The 18,488-nt window shown below is 38.5% G+C and overlaps 1 protein-coding gene across 1 annotated transcript in view; it reads right to left on the bottom strand.

The window, feature by feature from the left end:
• Positions 1–18,488, bottom strand: part of kif5c (kinesin family member 5C) — a 68,113-nt gene that overhangs the window by 34,373 nt on the left and 15,252 nt on the right. The window contains exons 2-10 of the mRNA XM_017695010.2: positions 16,853–16,940; positions 15,059–15,132; positions 12,571–12,675; positions 11,386–11,434; positions 11,205–11,260; positions 10,698–10,785; positions 9,207–9,331; positions 7,931–8,035; positions 5,545–5,693 (exon numbers count right to left, since the gene is read on the bottom strand). Of these exons, the coding sequence (XP_017550499.1) occupies positions 5,545–5,693; positions 7,931–8,035; positions 9,207–9,331; positions 10,698–10,785; positions 11,205–11,260; positions 11,386–11,434; positions 12,571–12,675; positions 15,059–15,132; positions 16,853–16,940 (839 nt within the window). The remainder of the gene's footprint in view (positions 1–5,544; positions 5,694–7,930; positions 8,036–9,206; positions 9,332–10,697; positions 10,786–11,204; positions 11,261–11,385; positions 11,435–12,570; positions 12,676–15,058; positions 15,133–16,852; positions 16,941–18,488) is intronic.

Here is an 18,488-nt window from a genome sequence, read left to right as displayed (position 1 = left end):
GCAACACATTCCAAAGAAGTTGGGACAGGGGCAGGTTTACCACTGTGTTACATCACCTTACCTTTTAACAACACTCAATAAGTGTTTGGGAACTGAGGACACTAATTGTTGAAGCTTTGTAGGTGGAATTCTTTCCCATTCTTGCTTGATGTACAACTTCAGTTGCTCAACAGTCCGGGGTCCCCGTTGTCGTATTCTGCTTCATAATGTGCCACACATTTTCAGTGGGAGACAGGTCTGGACTGCAGGCAGGCCAGTCTAGTACCCGCACTCTTTTACTATGAAGCCACGCTGTTGTAACACGTGCAGAATGTGGCTTGGCGTTGTCTTGCTGAAATAAGCAGGACGTCCCTGAAAAAGACTTTGCTTGGATGGCAGCATATGTTGCTCCAAAACCTGTATGTACCTTTCAGCATTAATGGTACCTTCACAGATGTGCGAGTTACCCCTGCCATGGGCACTAACACACCCCCCACACCATCAGAGATGCTGGCTTTTGAACTTTGCGCTGATAACAATCCGCACAGTCCTTTTCCTCTTTGGCCCGGAGGACACAACGTCCATGATTTCCAAAAACAGTTCAGTTCATATTAGATGAGCTCGGGCCCAGAGAAGCCGGCGGCGTTTCTGGGTGTTGTTGATATCTGGCTTTCGCTTTGCATGACAGAGTTTTAACTTGCACTTGTAGATGGAGCGGCGAACTGTGTTCACTGACAGTGGTTTTCTGAAGTGTTCCTGAGCCCATGTGGTAATATCCGTTACAGAATGATGTGGGTTTTTAATGCAGAGCCGCCTGAGGGATGGAAGGTCACAGGCATTCATTGCCGCTTACTTGCAGAGATTTCTCCAGATTCTCTGAACCTTTTGATGATATTATGGACTGTAGATGATGAAACCTCTAAATGCCTTGCAATTGCATGTTGAGAAACATTGTTCTCAACAATGTTGTTCACAAAGTGATGAACCTCGCCCCATCCTTGCTTGTAAACGACTGAGCCTCTTAGGGATGCTCCCTTTATACCCAATCATGACACTCACCTGTTTCCAATTAACCTGTTCACCTGTGGAATGTTCCAAACAAGTGTTTTTTGAGCATTCCTCAACTTTCCCAGTCTTTTGTTGCCCCTGTCCCAACTTCTTTGGAACGTGTTGCAGGCATCAAATTCAAAATGAGTGAATATTTGCAAAAAACAATAAAGTTTATCCATTTGAACATTAAATATCTTGTCTTTGTAGTGTATTCAATTGAATATCGGTTGAAAAGGATTTGCAATTCATTGTATTTTGTTTTTATTTATGTTTTACACAACGTCCCAACTTCATTGGAATTGGGGTTGTACTATGTTTACGGGTCAACGGTAAATAAGGTTTTCAAAATAACATATTTTAAAACCTTTTTTAAAAAGTATTTGCATTTATATCTATGTGCATTTTATATCTTAATTATAGTTAGTGTTATCAAAGCTTTTACTTATCTATTTCAGTTATTAAAACTGTACTGGTCTGGTTGGACTATTTGATTTGTGCCACCTGACTTTTCAGACTAAACTCCAATAAACAGGCATCTACTTGCACAGCCACAGAAAACTTTGTCCTTGAACTTGAGCTTGAATTTATGTTGTTTTTTTTTTTAAATAATAATAATTTTTTAAATAATAATCATACATTGTCATGGTTTTCCTGAGGTCACAGCACCTGACCTGATAAACTGAACCATTCTAACTGTGAATCAAAAATGACTTCTCAGGGTTTCTGACCTTGGCATTGCACCATAAAGGTCACTTTGGACTTTTTATGATGCAACACCTGGCCCCTTTTTTGTAAAAGCATGTCAAAATAAAAGTCCTTTGCTTTTGGTTGTGCCACCTGACATCTGAGGAAGTAAGAACTTGCGGACAAAAGTTCTTTAGTGAGTTAAGCACTTTTATAGTTGCCTTACTTTGCAAAATGTTTTTTTTTTCAAGTTTCCACACATAAAATCATGTCAAACTATTTTATTTAGAATTTCATATTCATACCTAAATTATCTTTAATCTATCTATTATATTATATTAACACAGATGGTTAGGTAGTTGCACCACCTGACATTTTGACTTTTGGAGGCAAAAAAAACCCAAAAAATTAATTTTATATGGATGCACTAAAAACCGTTTCACATAATAGAGGTACTGATGACTAATTTAATGAATGTCAGGTGTTTATTAAGTTGTTTTTTGAGAAAATGATAGACTTGGACACAAACATTATGATACAAACACTGTGAGGAGACCCAAAGAATACTCAGGCCCCATCAGAACCTGTGCTAAATCAGAACAGAGCAGATCAGTTGACAGAAAAGTGCAATTTAAGAAATTCAAGAAACACAAAAATAAAACAAAGGGTTTCTTTTCATAATTAGCTGTTTGATGTATGCTTTGAATAAACATACTAAACATTAAAACCACAAAGTAATAAAGAATGTCCACTACAGCAGTGGTCCAATGTCCACTACAGCAGCGAATGGTTGTTGATCCAAAATAATGAAGTGTATTATTTGTAATACTTCACATCAGTGCTTGCAGGCACTTTCCTTTCTGATTCTGTTGTTTTGCTGTATTCTGTGTTTTGTGAGGTGTGTCAATGTTTTTAAGTGGAATCAACGCTGTAGTGGAAAAGTTCTTTAGCATTGTACCCTCTCCTGATACTCTGCATGAAAAGAGATTCTAAATGTCAGTGGTCAGTGGGGAACAAACTTAAGCATGGCGTTTTTCTCCACATTTGTTTCTGCAAAGTTTTCTATTTATTTGCTGAGATTAATATATGGAAATGTTCGATTCAGCAAATGTTTGACTGCATTAAAAGGCACAGAAGAGTGTTTTCTGAAGAGGATGTATTAACTCACTTAGAAGATCGACACACAGTCATTTGCATGCGACTAAATATTTAACCCCTAGAAGTCACAGCTATCACCGGAGGTAACAAAAGCAGGTTATAATTTTATATGAACAACTCCTCACTCACTGCTCATGAAAACAAGATTCTAATTTGATTCTAATTGAAACAAACAGGTAACACTGAAAATGCAGATTCAAAACCTATTGATACGGAATGTAAATACAAATGGAAGTCAATAGTTAACTATGTAGTTAATTTTGCAAATAACTTCGAATTACATAGCAGAACAACAACAGTAACTCTATTCTAAGAGTTAAAGGCAGTTGTTTTATTGTTCAAAGTGTGCAGTGTTTGAGTGAACGGCATGAACAGAGCAGATTGACGCATCACTGCATATTAGATTTGTGGTTTTATGCCAATTAAGCTTCAGCATCTGCTGAGGAAGAGTTTAGTGGCTTGGGGAAAAGAGGCAGGCTGCTTGTGTCTGTGAGGAATGTATAATCTAGTTCAACAAACAGGATGGCCTGAGGGAGCTCAGTGGAGACAGGAAGAGACACAGCCATGAATATGTACATTTCTAAACACATGTATTGGATTAAAAAACACGTCCACTTGGTCCTCACAAGTACCGCACTACAAATTAGGGCCAGACCGATATGTCTGCTGGTTGATGTCTGCCAGCAATGACGAATGTCAGTTTTAAAGACACTGGTGAAGTTATTGCCAATAACATGTCAATGATTAACCATGTTTTTCGACAGAGGATTTTTGAGCTCATGACATGAGGATGTTTTGCCACTGAGGGTCTCTGTTTTACTACAGTATTACAGACTGAACTGGAGAATATTAACACCTTAATGGTTAGAATAATAAAAACGTGCAACAATATGCAGCCACGATGTTCGAGAACTGACAGTCACATCAGTCAATAAAGTGCTGTTTAATTTAAACATTTGTGGCCAGTTTTTTCTCAGATAGGGTTTAAGCCTAGTCCTGCACTAGACAGGAGTTTCAAAGGAGATCGCCCATTGAAAGGCAATGACAGTACAAGATTAGGCTTAATATCTGTCTACGGAACTGGGCTATATATTATATATAAATATAATAAAATTAACATGTAACATAAATATGACATTTTATTGGCCGATGCTGCTTTTGCTCAATTTTTCCACCCTTTAAAATCCATATCAGCCACAAAATCTTCATTTTTATCGGACCCTAGTACAAATACACCCACATATACACATAGTCCGAGTATATACACTATGTTTTTCATTATATAAAGCCCTAGATGGCCAGGCCCCTATGTGGAGGTGGAGTAATGCCAGTTTACCAAAATATATTTGTAATGTTTATGACTGATTCGCATGGGATAAGATATCTCAGTATAAATGACAGAGATAAGAGCGATTACTCGATTTATGCACTGCTTTTACTCCAGAAAAGAGGTGCTAACATGTAAAGAATTTTATTTAGCTGTTATTTTGTTTACCCTACTGTCTACACTGCTGTCTGAAGTGAATGCCTTTGAGCCAATGAGCTGTCATGTAAGGCAGGATTGGTCTAAATAGCTCTATGTGATAGCTGGTTAGTATTTCTTATTGGAGTGACTTCCATGTATGTTATTTCACAGTTTCTAATTCTAAAATTCTAAAAACAGTAAAAATAGAAAACCCTTCTAACTTTTTACTTACAGTCAGTGGTGGACAAAGTACACAAACCATGTACTTGGGTTAAAATAGAGATACCCAAGGTAAAAAGTTCCTCCCTTTAGACCTCCACTTGAGTAAAAGTACAAAAGTATTTGCCCTCAAATGTACTTCAGTATCGAAAGTAAAAGTACTAAAATATTAATCATGGCTTTAAAGTCCTATTATCCTTTTTGTACCATGCCTCGCTTCATTAACTCATTTTAGGTGAAAATACTCCAGTGTCTCTCTTGGTAAACCAGTCTTTTAATAGAACATCATTAGTCAGTGATGCTGATATTATAAGCATAAAACAGTGAAGGCAAACAGTTTCCATCAGGGAGAACCGAGTGGCTCTGAAATCACTTTTACTAACAAGCAAAGTTTCAGTTTAAGATTTATTTGCCACTTAGTTCCAAGTTTAAGTTTAATAAAAACTGGCTTTAAACTCAGGATCACAAATGAGTTCCTTTACTATATTGATCTGTAGGTCTCTGTTCATAAGCACAAACTAGCCAAAACAAATTTACGATAAAATGAAATCATGTTTGTATAAATTCAGAAAAAAGACATGCCAGTCACGACTGCATATGTGTACATATTTTTATATTTTTGTCTATTTACACAAAGGTAGGTAAGAGTTAGGAGTGTCTTCCATCATTTATGTTGAATAGACTCTCCCAAAACTTTATGCTGCTGCACTGATGTTGAACCGTGTGCTTGCACTGGGTCAGTATGACCAACAGGTCAAAACAAGCTCAAAACAAAATGTGTGCTGTGCCCTGATTGGTGTTCTTGCTTTGTGCTTCTTTAGTTTTGACATTTCTCTTTTATTTTTAACATTTTTATGCACACATAAGCCAAAAGCAATGACCGAGTTCTCCAAATGTAGTGGAGTGAAAAGTAAGATATTTGACTTTGAAATGCAGTGGAGTGAAAGTAAATAGTCACCCAAAAAAAGCAGAGGAGATTCTGGCCTTACCTCTGGCCGAACATTAGAGTGGATTTGGTCTCGGCCTCGTTAAAGACGGATGGAGAGCAGCAGATGACGATGGTGGTCCTGCAGTTACCGCCCAGAGAGTCCTGCAGGATCCGGGTCATCTTACTGTCTCTGTACGGCACATGAGTCTTCTACAACAGTGGAAACAATGAGACAACATATTAGCATTAAAACTGACAAATATCAGTTTACCGATTCAGTAATGATAAGTAATGCTTCTGACACAGGTGGAGGCACAGATGGCAATAATCGAATAAATGATCTAATCTAATACACTACAAATTCAATAATTTCGAATCACTTGTCATCACAAGCTGATATTACTTTTATTAGGTAATGACTTATAAAATGGGGGGCGGCACGGTGGTGTGGTGGGTAGCGCCGTCGCCTCACAGCAAGGAGGGTCTGGGTTCAATTCCCCGGCCGGGCGTCCAGGGTCCTCTCTGTGTGGAGTTTGCATGTTCTCCCCGTGTCTGCGTGGGTTTCCTCCGGGTTCTCCGGTTTCCTCCCACAGTCCAAAGACATGCAGTCAGGCCAATTGGACGTGCTAAATTGCCCCTAGGTGTGAGTGTGTGAGTGACTGTCTGTCTGTCTGCCCTGCGATGGACTGGCGACCTGTCCAGGGTGTATCCTGCCTTCCGCCTAAAGACTGCTGGGATAGGCTCCAGCACCCCCACGCGACCCTGACGGAGAAGCGGCTTAGAAAATGGATGGATGGATGGATGGACTTATAAAATGTAGATTTGCATATTATAAACTTGCCAAAGGGTAGTTTAAAAGTATTTTAGGAAAACAAATAATGCATTAACTTTAGTCATTCATTTACTATACCTTCACTCTTGGTATTATTGAGATTTTTCAGTCTACCATTCTGTTCATCATTCTAGACCAATACAGTCCACCACTAGCTTTATTCTTTTTCAATTAAAACCTGTTGCAACGCACAGAACCAGCATAGTCAGAAAACTGAATACATTTATCTTCAACCAAATGGGTTTTATTTTATTGGAAATACTGAATCCAAACTTTTGAATATGTAACTACTTTCTATTCTCTAAAATAAGGGAGATAACATTAGCACTGTTTTTCTGCTGCTTCAAAAAGGGCTGATAAATTACAGCTACTAAATGCTTTACTGTCAACAGTAAACAGACCAAATAAAAGAAAATGATCCATTACTCCACTAAATACCAGCTTCACTCTGGTTCTATGAGACACACTTCCACTGGCTTCCACAAACATATTTATGCAGACTGCACTGCCTATCAGACGCAGCTCACGTTACATCTATTAACTGCGTTGATACAGGGTGGACATGTGTAACAGCGATAAGTCTGAATGTTCAAACATTCGAACGTGATGAATAAAATTAAAAAACTCTAATGTCAGAGGATGTGTAGCGAGGACACCTGCTACTCAATAATGTGTTCCGGGTTTCAGACACTAGAGGGCGCTCCTAAACGAGCTCAAAATGAATGGGCTTCTATGGAGCTTTTGTGGAAAATGATATTTTGTCAATGCTTAGTCATTATATATATATATATATATATATATATATATATATATATATATATATATATATATATATATGTATGTAGCATTGACAAATTTCTCACTTTTAACCATTTAGCATTCACCCCACTCACTGAGGACTCACTCACAGGCAGTGATGTTTTTGATGTAACAGAAGAAATAGGAAGTGGCCAGGCTCCCCTTAAACCAGCTCTGCTAACATTATACATTCACCATGAGAGGCCTGAACTCCATACTCCTCCAGAGGGAAGTGATGAGGCTGTATCTTATGTTAAGGTCTCATTAGAAGTTACTAGGTTACCATCACCATCGCTAATGTGGAATGTGTCACCTTTTTAAAAGGGCTGAGCCGGTTAGCCATGTTGTAAGACAGAGTGAATCTAAGCAGCATGAATGCTGTAATTCCATGTGTGCCATTTCATCCCTGTGGTGTTTTCAATATTGTGTGCAAAACTGCATAAATCTAGAGAAACCCTCATTTGAGCGGGTGTATCCAAACCTTTGACTGGTGCTCTGCAGTTGTGATAAGCGGTCAGAAAGCTAGTTAAGTCAACCAGCTAACAAAAATGTTTAATTCCCCTTAATGTAATGTATATTAGTCTTCTGGGTGTGATTATGCTCAGCACTGACAATGAGGTGACTCACAGCCCAGACTGGTAGACCAGAAGAGGAAAAGGAGGAGAGTGGGAAATGAAACAAGAAGCAAGAGTGCGTGTGTGTGTGTGTGTGTGTGTGTGTGTGTGTGTGTGTGTGTATGTGAGCCTGAGAGAAAGAGAGAGAGAGAGAGAGAGAGAGAGAGAGAAAGAGAGAGAGAGTACAGTGAGAGTGTACTTACGGTTCCCTCAGCCAGTGCGGAGATGACGTTCCCCAGAGCAGAGAGAGATTTATTGATATTTTTAGCTTCATCCAGGACGGCTCCTTCTGCTCCAGTTTTGCTGACCTTAAAGGGCAGGTGAGAGACAAATGGGATAAAGGTGTGAATGGTATCAACACAATAACGATTACCACTAATAAAACATGTTCAACTGAACAGGCTAAAATGTAGACAATTATAGCAGTAATAAATTACCATTTGAATTGCTTCATTATGATAATATACACCCACCAGCAGCTTTATTACAGATCCCCACCCTGTAGCTCAACCTTGCTGGTGTACAGTTAGACACTGTAGCCCATCTGTTAATGCACAGATTGTATTAGTCATCTTCAGCAATGGTCAGTTTTCCGACCACACAGCCACTCTTGCCTAGCTGTTTTTGGGAAGGTGGTCCAGTCTCAACCCAGCAGTGAGACTCTACAGCTCTACATACACTACCATGTCAGTATCACTCCCATGCTGAGAATGGATCACCAACCAAACATCTTGACAACAGCATCCTGCAGTCGGAAAGGGACCAATGAGGAATGGAGTAGAGAGTGGCTGACAAAATGTGCAGCAACAGATGGACTACAGTGTATTAGTGTACTAGAGTGTACTAGAAGGTAGGTGGAACTTATACAGTGGTCAGGCAGTGGAAGTTCAGGGCAGGAGTTGGTAATAAAGTGGAAAAAATGAATATCAAAAAAATGAGAAAAAATTGACTCCTAACAACCACCTAAAATACCTCATAGACCACTAAAACTGTCCTGAACAGATGAACATAAATAAATGTTTAAATTATAAATGATGTACTGTATTAACCTATATACAATGCTCATCATTCTCAACATACCTAAAATGTATTAACTAATTATAACTTCCTAATAACAATTATTTGAAACCTGTAAAATTCTAGAGAATGTGTTTTAATACAGCTATTTTACATACAGATCAGCAATAAAATGGCTTTATATTATTGAAAACGGTAATTCCAGAGTTTTCAGTGTTAGTGTATAGCTTGATCTTTATCCATTCTCAAATTGTATGAATGCATGTGTGTGTTTTAAAAATAACATTTCACCCAAAAATGCAAACTTGGCCAACAACAGAGAGGAAAGTCTACTTAATGCTATCTGACCTCCTAGTGTTATTCTTTCATAGACCAAAATAGTTCCTTTATCCTCTCTTCTATACTTTAGCTTCAAAGGTTCCACACAGTGTAGCAAAGATAGGTGGAAGACTGAAATGAGACCTTCTCACTACCAGCCAGATCCACCAGGTAGAGCTTCCCACTCAGCTTCTTCTCCGTCTCCATGTTCTCCTGCTTGATGTTGATTAGGAAGATGCTATGGCTGCGTGAGCTGTGCTCATTCATGTCTGAGAGGAAACATCAGCACAATGTTAGGGCAAGTATATGCAACATGTAGTCACGGAAACACCAGAAGAGGTAAGGCAGCTTGATGTTTTAGGCGTGACTAATGAGAAACTGAAGATACGACAATCAGGACTTCGAATCAGTTCAAGGAACAAAAAAACGAAAACAAGAAATTGTTTTTCTAGGAACAACATTAAAGCCAAAAAAAACACACAGAACTTCAACTCAGAAATGTCATTTTATCAGCAAGTCTTATGAACTCTGATTCAGTCATTTCATGTGCTGTGCAGACTGCAAATGACTAAAGGAGGTAGTTCTAGCTACGCTCTTAAGAAAGATGGTGCTTCAAGGGTTCTTCAGTAAAGACAATGGTTCTATATAGAACCACAAACACTCAAAGAACCATCAGCATGCTTAAATGGATCTTTGAATGGTAAAATCGTTCTTCAGATTGATGGAAAATGTGTTGTATGTTTTACATAGCACTATAAAGGTTGTCAAGCTTATAACAATAAAAGAATCATTTTTGGTGCTATATAGAATCATTTCACCATGAAAAGAAATATCTAAGCATGCAAATGGCTGGTTGAGTGTTCATGGTTCTATTTAGAACGAGTGTCTTTACTAAAGAACTCTCGCAAAACTTTTTTAAGAGTGTCAAAAAAGGTCAAAAGCTGACTGAGATCAGGAAAGAGAATGTAACATCAAATATAAATAAAATCTATCTAGCTAGTAAACTGTGTGGACTGATTAAGATTAAGAGGCCCTATAAGTCCCACAACGGGGAAATTTCACCTCTGCATTTAACCCATCCGTGAAGTGAAACACCACATACACTCTAGTGAACACACACACAAACTAGGGGGTAGTGAGCACACTTGCCCGGAGCGGTGGGCAGCCCAATCCGCAGTGCCCGGGGAGCAATTGGGGATTAGGTGTCTTGCTCAAGGACACCTCAGTCATGTGCTGTCAGCTCTGGGGATCGAACCGGCGCAAGGCTGCTTCCCTAACCTCCAGCCCACGACTGCAGGGTCCTGTGCTGTGATGGTGTTGACTGGTATGTTTCTAACGCTATTCCACAGTAAACATTAGTGTTAAGATGAGGCTTAATTTGCCTTTCTAATCACCAGCGTTTTCAAATGTTCCATAATGTAATGTTTTCCCTAATATGATGATTTATGCCGTATCATATAACTCCGTGTGAAAAGAGTGTATTATAGCAAGCCTACACACACACACAAGAACAAAAACATTAAAATGCTGGTTCTGCTCAAGGCTAAGCAATTGTTTTTAATCTGTTTCTGAGCATTAATCACACTACAGATAATGAAACCTGAGCAGCCGAGTTCATTTCAATGGTTGACTCACTTGTGACAGCTACATGACGGTTGGCCTTGCCTTCATCAATAACATCCATGACCTCCTCAGGGCTGGAAACAAATCGCTCTGTACAGCCCTTAAACATAGAAACACATTGTATTTGTTCTAGCATGTACAATATGCACACATGTTGCCTGACACTTGTACATTTGTGGCAATAACTAAAAAATAACTACACACACACAATAAAAACTCCCTTCTCAGTGCAATATTTACATTGTATAATTAAGTGTGACAATTGAGAACTGATATCTGTCAGTAAAGCAGTGTTTTACTGAAACTATTCTATTAAAATTTAAACTATATTTATAACATAAATATAAAAGTATACTGTCCATGTTCTATGTTGTTTTTTTCAGCCTCTTAAAAATGGTATCAGTGCTAGCCACCAAATTTTCATATCCACTGTGCCCTAATTTAAGTACATATTTGTAGAATTATATGTGTTTTAAACTCCAATTTCATTAAGGCAGAGTAAAACTACCTTCCACCTACCTTCACATAAGGTACCCTGTTTTTGTCTTCATGAACAGCAAGGTTGATCTTGGAAACTACGGCGAGTAGAGGAGACAAGCTTGATGAGAGATTTTACATCTCGTCTAATCTGAAGGTACACAGCTTCTTCTACAAAACACAGTAAAAAATATTTGCTGCAACGAAAGACGTTCGTCCTTACCGTCCAACAGGTCTCTGATCTTGTCCAAGTAAATCTCAAAATAGGAAACCTAAAGACAGACACAGCTAGAAGTTACTTCAAAGCACAAATATATTACATCCATCCATCCATTCTCCAAACCGCTTCTCCGTCAGGGTCGCGGGTGGTGCTGGAGCCTATCCCAGCAGTCTTCAGGCGAAAGGCAGGACAGGTCGCCAGTCCATCGCAGGGCAGACAGACAGACACAGACAGTCACTCACACCTAGGGGCAATGTAGCACGTCCAATTGGCCTGACTGCATGTCTTTGGACTGTGGGAGGAAACCCACGCACACACGGGGAGAACATGCAAACTCCACACAGAGAGGACCCTGGTCACCCGGCAGGGGAATCGAACCCAGGCCCTCCTTGCTATGAGGCGACAGCGCTACCCACCACGCCACCGTGCCGCCCCCAAATATATAACATTACACATATATTACGTTATGTTTTGAGTTTAAGTAGAAAACAATTGCCTTAGAGACATCTGTGTGGGTTTATGTATTCAGTCTTTCATGTATATTTTCTAACTTCTCTTTATCCCTTAGAGTTATACAGCCTTTTATCTTACTGTGCCCCTACGGCTGATACAGCTAAATAACCCCCTAAGGTTGATACTACCAAATGACCTCTATTGTGACTGACTGACCTGCATTGTGCAAAAAATCAAATTACTAAATCACTCCTGATAACATCAGCATAAATGGGCGGAGCTAAACTGCTCTAGGCTGAATAGGTGGAAATATGTTTTTCATGAATGGGCTGTTCTGCTGCATAGTTTCCATATATGGAGCCGGGAATGACTGGTACATTATCAAAACTAACAATTTACATGCAACATCAAATAACTGCTTTTTGATATGGTCCCTTTAATGTTTTCTGGGCAGTGATGTGAACGGTTATTGGAGGTGACCCAGGCATATGGCTCAGGTAGAACTCATATGGCCCCCCCAGCATGTAGCTTTGTCTCTACATATGATCTGGCAACCCTACTGAGAATAGCCAGCACTACCAGAATGCACATTGTGCATCCATGCAGCTATACTGCAACTACAATGCTGACCTATATACACTAATGTAATGCACTGAGCAATGCCAATACATGTATGGGTTATAAAGAGATCAGGTGAATGAGATAGACCCTTCCTGGATTTGTTCTTGCTTTTACCTTAATGTGGAACTCCAGGTTCTCGTCCATGGAGTAGATGTGGTCGAAGATGTCCTGAGCAATGCGAGGGATGATGCCCATAAGCTCAGGGTCATGAAGTTTCCCCTAAATTAGAAGAGTTAGGAGAGAGACAGAAGAGATGTAAGACATGTGGACCCATAATTTAGGTGGTCCAAAGAGTGGAAGCAGAAGATAGGGGTTTCCAATAAAGTGGAAGTGTTTTTTTTTTCCTCTATATTTACTAGATAATCAACAGGAACTCTCAGTAATGCATTGTATAGCTCTGTAATAACACTGCACATTCAAGAGAGCTCAAACAATAAACGTCTATATCCCACCAACACTGTGGAAACTGCCTTATCAGATACTTGCCTCAAAGCATGTCAAAATGTTAAGTATACTCAAAAAAATCTTGTTTATTTAGACCTAAATATAAATATGTCTTGGCTGATCGACTATCTCCTCCTGCAAACTACTACTTTAAATATTGTATAGATAACTGTGCTAGTATGGATAAAACTATTTACAAGATGTGCCCAAAATATGGATATGGTTAACAGTGTGGTGGTTCTTCTCTCTTCCAGTGCAGCTACACTGTGAACGCTTGTGTCTCTCACAGGACATGAAATATGTATTTGACTCCTGGAGGTTCGTATTCTTCCTCATATTGAGTACTAGAGAAAGATTGTGCATGTGATTATCCTTTTCCAAACCTAATATCGCAGTATATCATGTCCTCTAATATGATGAGAATACAATACAATGAAAGGTGATTTTATCCCCTTAACTGTAATCTGATTGCGTGGAGCTAGTGCATTAAAGTTATCCTCATTTCTTCAAAGCCATTTGGCTTGGGACTCCACCCATGATAACCGCAATTATTTGACTCTATATTCAGCTGGCTGAGAGAACTGGTCTGTTTCCAAGGAAACGGCTGCAGGCGACTGGCGGGCGACGAGCACGTATGGCGGCATGTTGTGAGAGCCGTGTCACAGTCACACCTCATCGTCATCTTAGTCTTGCCACAAAAGGCTGAAGAATCTTAGATGAGTTGGTGATTCATTATCACTTAAGACACTTAAAAATGACTGATTATTTTCAATAACAAACTACTGCCAAGCCTAGGAATACTATATTATAATCTTCTGGCTGTAGTGATTTTATTTGATCCAGCCTGCACTGGCCACATATCTGGTATCATATTCATTAAAAATGTTTACAAAGTTGCAGATGTTGATTTACAGCAATATGCGGTTTAGACTGCTATATAATAAGCAAATTAGAGACGCAAACACTCCTTGTTTATTAAAGTCTTGCTCTTATAACATAAAAAAACTGTGTAAAAGTTTTAGGCAGCCAACAAAATCATTTTAAACCTATGTATCTCTGAAGCAGGTTTGTTTTGGCAAGTAAAAACACTAAACCTTAAAATAAATGTAAATAAACATGAATATACAATATTTTATACCAGATATCAAGATTTTTTATACATTACTGATGTCTTGGTTAGAAGTTTAAAATTAGAACAGCAGGTTTGACTGTAGAATAATCACAACGAACCTTCTTAGAAAGAAAACAAGGATTTGGCTTCCATGGGGCTTTAATAATATTTTATAAGACCTGCTCTTGAAATAACAAGAAAGACATTTTGACGGACTTAAAGCTGAAAGTTGATGCTAAAAGCATAAGTGCATAGCGGTTTCATTGCAAGACATACTTTGCCGGTATTAACAGCAAGAAACTTCTAATTTATTTTGATGGTAACAATATTTGATGGCTGTAGAGACACTTGGTTTATGATTGAGTTTCTCTAGAAAACCCCAGTTTGGCCGCTGAAAGCACACAGATTTTCAGCGATGGATCTTCTTCTCCATCTTAATCTTATTTCTGTTTTCTAATTCTCTTATATGGGGACACACAGGTCACATCATTCAGTCTCATCTCTGCATGGACAGAGGATGAGGGAAAACAATCTTGTATGCAGCTCAGCTCAGAATCTAAGACTAAAGCACACTGGAGATTAATCAAAAATGATTCCAAAATCCACTTACAATTCACAAATAACATGTCATTGCAGTGATACTAATCTTTTCTGACAACAATAAACAGTGTGCTTCAGAATTATTGGCTCCCTTGGTAAACAAAATAATTTAAACCACATAGATTCCGCTGTATTTTACAGTAGGAATGGAGTTTTGGATAAGGGTTAGGGGTGTAGAACACCTATGCATTCAAAAAGAAAAAACTTTTACTAATTCTATGTTCATTATCTATAATTATCGATAAATTGATAAATGGTCTAAGCTTTATATAAGTTTAGATTGATCATATTTTCAGTATAAGATGAACCTGATGTACAACAAAGGTGTGTATTCACTGACCTTCACCAAGGGCGCCAATAATTCTGGGGGATGCTGTAGTGACCAGGGCAGCAGGTTTGGGTAATTTCTTAAGGTGATGTGATGACATGATGTGTTTATACTCATACCTCCATGGTGTGGGTCTTCCCTGATGAAGTCTGGCCGTAGGCAAAAATGGTGCCATTATATCCTTCGAGCACATCTGAGCAGCAGAAAACAACAGTTTGAGAGAAATGAAGCCACATTTAAGCTCAGTTTGGAGACACATGAGAGTTTCACAGCGAGCACTAAAGGAACAGTTTGGTGAGAAATCAAATTTACTCTAATTTGCTCGAAAATCTAACTTACTTGTTCCCTTAATCATAGACTTGCTTATTTGGTTTGTGACATTGCATGACAAACTGACAGGGCTGAAAGAAAATGTGAGGAAAATATTAACTGCATTTTTTGTTCAATATTGCAACTGTGACTTAAATGAAACACCAGCATGTCTATTTTTTCAGGCCTGAGGCTTGAAACTGCCAGTTCACTAGCTCTGTTTCATTACATTACATTTTCCCAGTTAAAACATGTTAAGCTTGAATAATGTGGGATAGATTAAAAATTGCAGCTCTTGTGATTTGAAAATTGCACCCTTTCAAATTGCGATTTTGATATAAAACAATTAATCATTTAGCTCTACATAGTGATGTTTAAAAAAATGCAAGTGTACTGGCCAGTCTTACTGTTTTTAGCTTTGTGTCATAGAGATACTTTTGGCCATTTTATAGATAAGAGTATATAAGCAAGTGTAGCTACATGTCATGTCTGCCTGTCCTGGCTCGCTCGCTTTGTGTGGTCTGTTAACCATCATTCCCAGCTGTTTATTGTATTCCGTGGTGAACCATGACTATTAAAGTTCAGGCCATAAATGTCAAAACTCTGCCGGGGGGTGGAAACCACTTCTATGATAGCACTAAACCGCACTGAGACACTTTATCTAGACACTTTATCCACTGCTCTAAGTCAATATCATGCTGCTATAGCAAACTTGCACTCTGGACTTCATATTGCTGCTAACTGCCTACTCTCCTACTCTCCCTCTCTTGTGTACTTTCTATTTATTTATCTATTTTAATAACAGCTCTTGGGTGTAAACTGGACCATGAGATCTTAATTTCGTTCCACCTCATGTACCATGTGATGCGAATGACAATAAAATCTCCTTGAATCCTAATTGTAACTGCTAATGCAGGTTTTCGCCGTTCTACATCAAACATGGAGACTGAAAGCTTAAAAAGACTTTCCATGTGTTTTATGTGAAGCTTGTCACAAACGTTAGCATATATTGTATCTTTCAAGTTAGTTTACCTGGCACAGAGCTGCTGCTGCTGCTGTTTTCCATTTCTAACAAATAACTGAAGCCAGGTGAGTGGGGTATCTAGAACTTCCAGAAGAACCACAGTGATGTTTTTTTCTCACAAAACTGGTCGCACCCATTGGTAATTAAAAGACGATCAGTGATTGTACTGTTAGTTCCCAATTATGCTGGCAAGTCATCTGATGCGTGAGGTCTTCTGTCAAGCTCCTGAAGTCTGAACCAATGAGAATGTTTGTTCGTGAAAAAAATCGATTGGACAATTTTCCTCTGGATGTTCAAAGAATTTTGTTTCCAACCAAAATGTCACGTGTTTTGTTTCTGTGATTCTTGGCTAATTCCACTGATGCTGCATCTTTTAGTGCAGGTTTTTTTAAACTTGCTTAAATCCCAATTATGGCACTACTGTAGCCTCATAGCTCCAGTGCAAAACAAAGAGCAAACTTCAGGCATTAAACATGTCTTGGCTGATTGACATCTGGAGTAAAAATGTTTATTACTTACCAAAGAATTGCTATAATATAGAAAAGAAATGCAGCAATTTATCATCTTCATCTGATCTTACCTTTAACAATCTGTTTAGCACAGGAGTCGTAGACCAGCTCTTGGGTTGAATTGGGAGGCAGAACTCGATCAAACACATAAGGTTTACCCTATGAAAGCCAATAGAGGGACATTAGAGAAACTAGAGAAACTGAAGAACTCCGTCCTACAGAAACACATAGGCATGTTTAGGCAGCCAGTGAAATTATATATCTGAGCAAATTCTAATTCTGACTATATAAATATATAGTGGTGTACAGAAGAGAACCACCCCTTTATTTCAAAACGTCAATTAAGCAACTAGGTACAAATTATTCATTATCTTTTTTTCTGCATCAGATGAAAAAACAAAACATATTTAACAAAATATTAGTTCAGTATTTATAATATTACATTTTCAGGATTTAGTGTGCCCACGCTTCGACTGTATTACAGCTTCCATTCTTTTTGGGACACTTGCTTTCAGTTTCTCCAAAAAATCTGCACCCACACCTCCAAAGTTCAGTCTTAGAAGTTGGTTTAGCTTAAAGCAGCTTGATTTTTGACTCTCTCTCAAAGATAAAAGCTTGTACTGTTTATCTGATGAGGAAAGTTTTGGTGTCCACGAGTTCTTGCAAGTGCTTGTTAGGAGATTTCTTTCTGGCTCTTTTAAACATTTTTGAATAATAATCTTGCAAAATTCCTTATATAAGTGTATTAGTTTACATCTAATGTCAGAAATATCTGCTGAAAATTGAATAACTTGTTCTTAATGTCTGTTTTGACTGGTGTCAGACTTTTGCACAACAGAAGCCAATGGGCAGTTGCTTCAGTAGCACAAAAACATCAAATATCAAATGTACTGCTGGTGCTAACTGACCATACGATACAGATAAAGAAGACAGTTTTAAGAATGCTGAAGTTCTCCAGCAACAGATTACCAAACCAAGGCAGTAATGCAGAAGGTAGGTGATGTCTGTAAAACTACAAAACCCAAATGCTTCATGGAATCATACTTAAAAAGTGCATTTAAAAGGTGATAAAATAATACTAATAAACCGTCTCCATCTGTGTACCTCTGTAAAAACAGCTACATGCAGACTTTACAATGTGGCGATCCCAAGAGCATTAAAGGAGTGCACCAAGTAGAAGATGAATGGCCTTGAGTTTAACCCACCCCCAGCTGTCAATCAAACTTGATTACCCCAGAGAGCACACAACCCCCATTTCTGTTCCTTTGTTTAGGGTAAACCCTTGTGGTCATCATATATCCTAACTGACCAAGCCACATCTGTGCTTATGAATAAATGCAATGAAGAGTTCTGCTGTAAAAAGTGTCATGTAAATTCGGTCTGTATTGTGCTGTAGCATGACAACACATATCGACCACACGCTTCAGATTCCTGTTGTACATCTGTTGCTCATAATCAGTAAGCAACGTGTCATTATATTTTTCATTTTATTGAATTATTTTCATAAGACAAACAACACAAGTGTGAATAATCACAATTAACAACACAAAATGTTATCAGAATAACTAATAATAACGACTTTATTTATAGAGCACTTTTCAAACTGCTGACAGCTCAAAATGCTTTAGAGACAGGTGATAAAGTTTAACAGCAACAGAAGAAATGAACGTTTGATTTTCTATTATAGTTACTGTTCAGTAACAGAAT

The sequence above is a fragment of the Pygocentrus nattereri genome, chromosome 6, assembly GCF_015220715.1.
Source record: "Pygocentrus nattereri isolate fPygNat1 chromosome 6, fPygNat1.pri, whole genome shotgun sequence".
Taxonomy (NCBI): Eukaryota; Metazoa; Chordata; class Actinopteri; order Characiformes; family Serrasalmidae; genus Pygocentrus; species Pygocentrus nattereri.
This window is presented reverse-complemented; position numbering and strand designations above follow the sequence as displayed.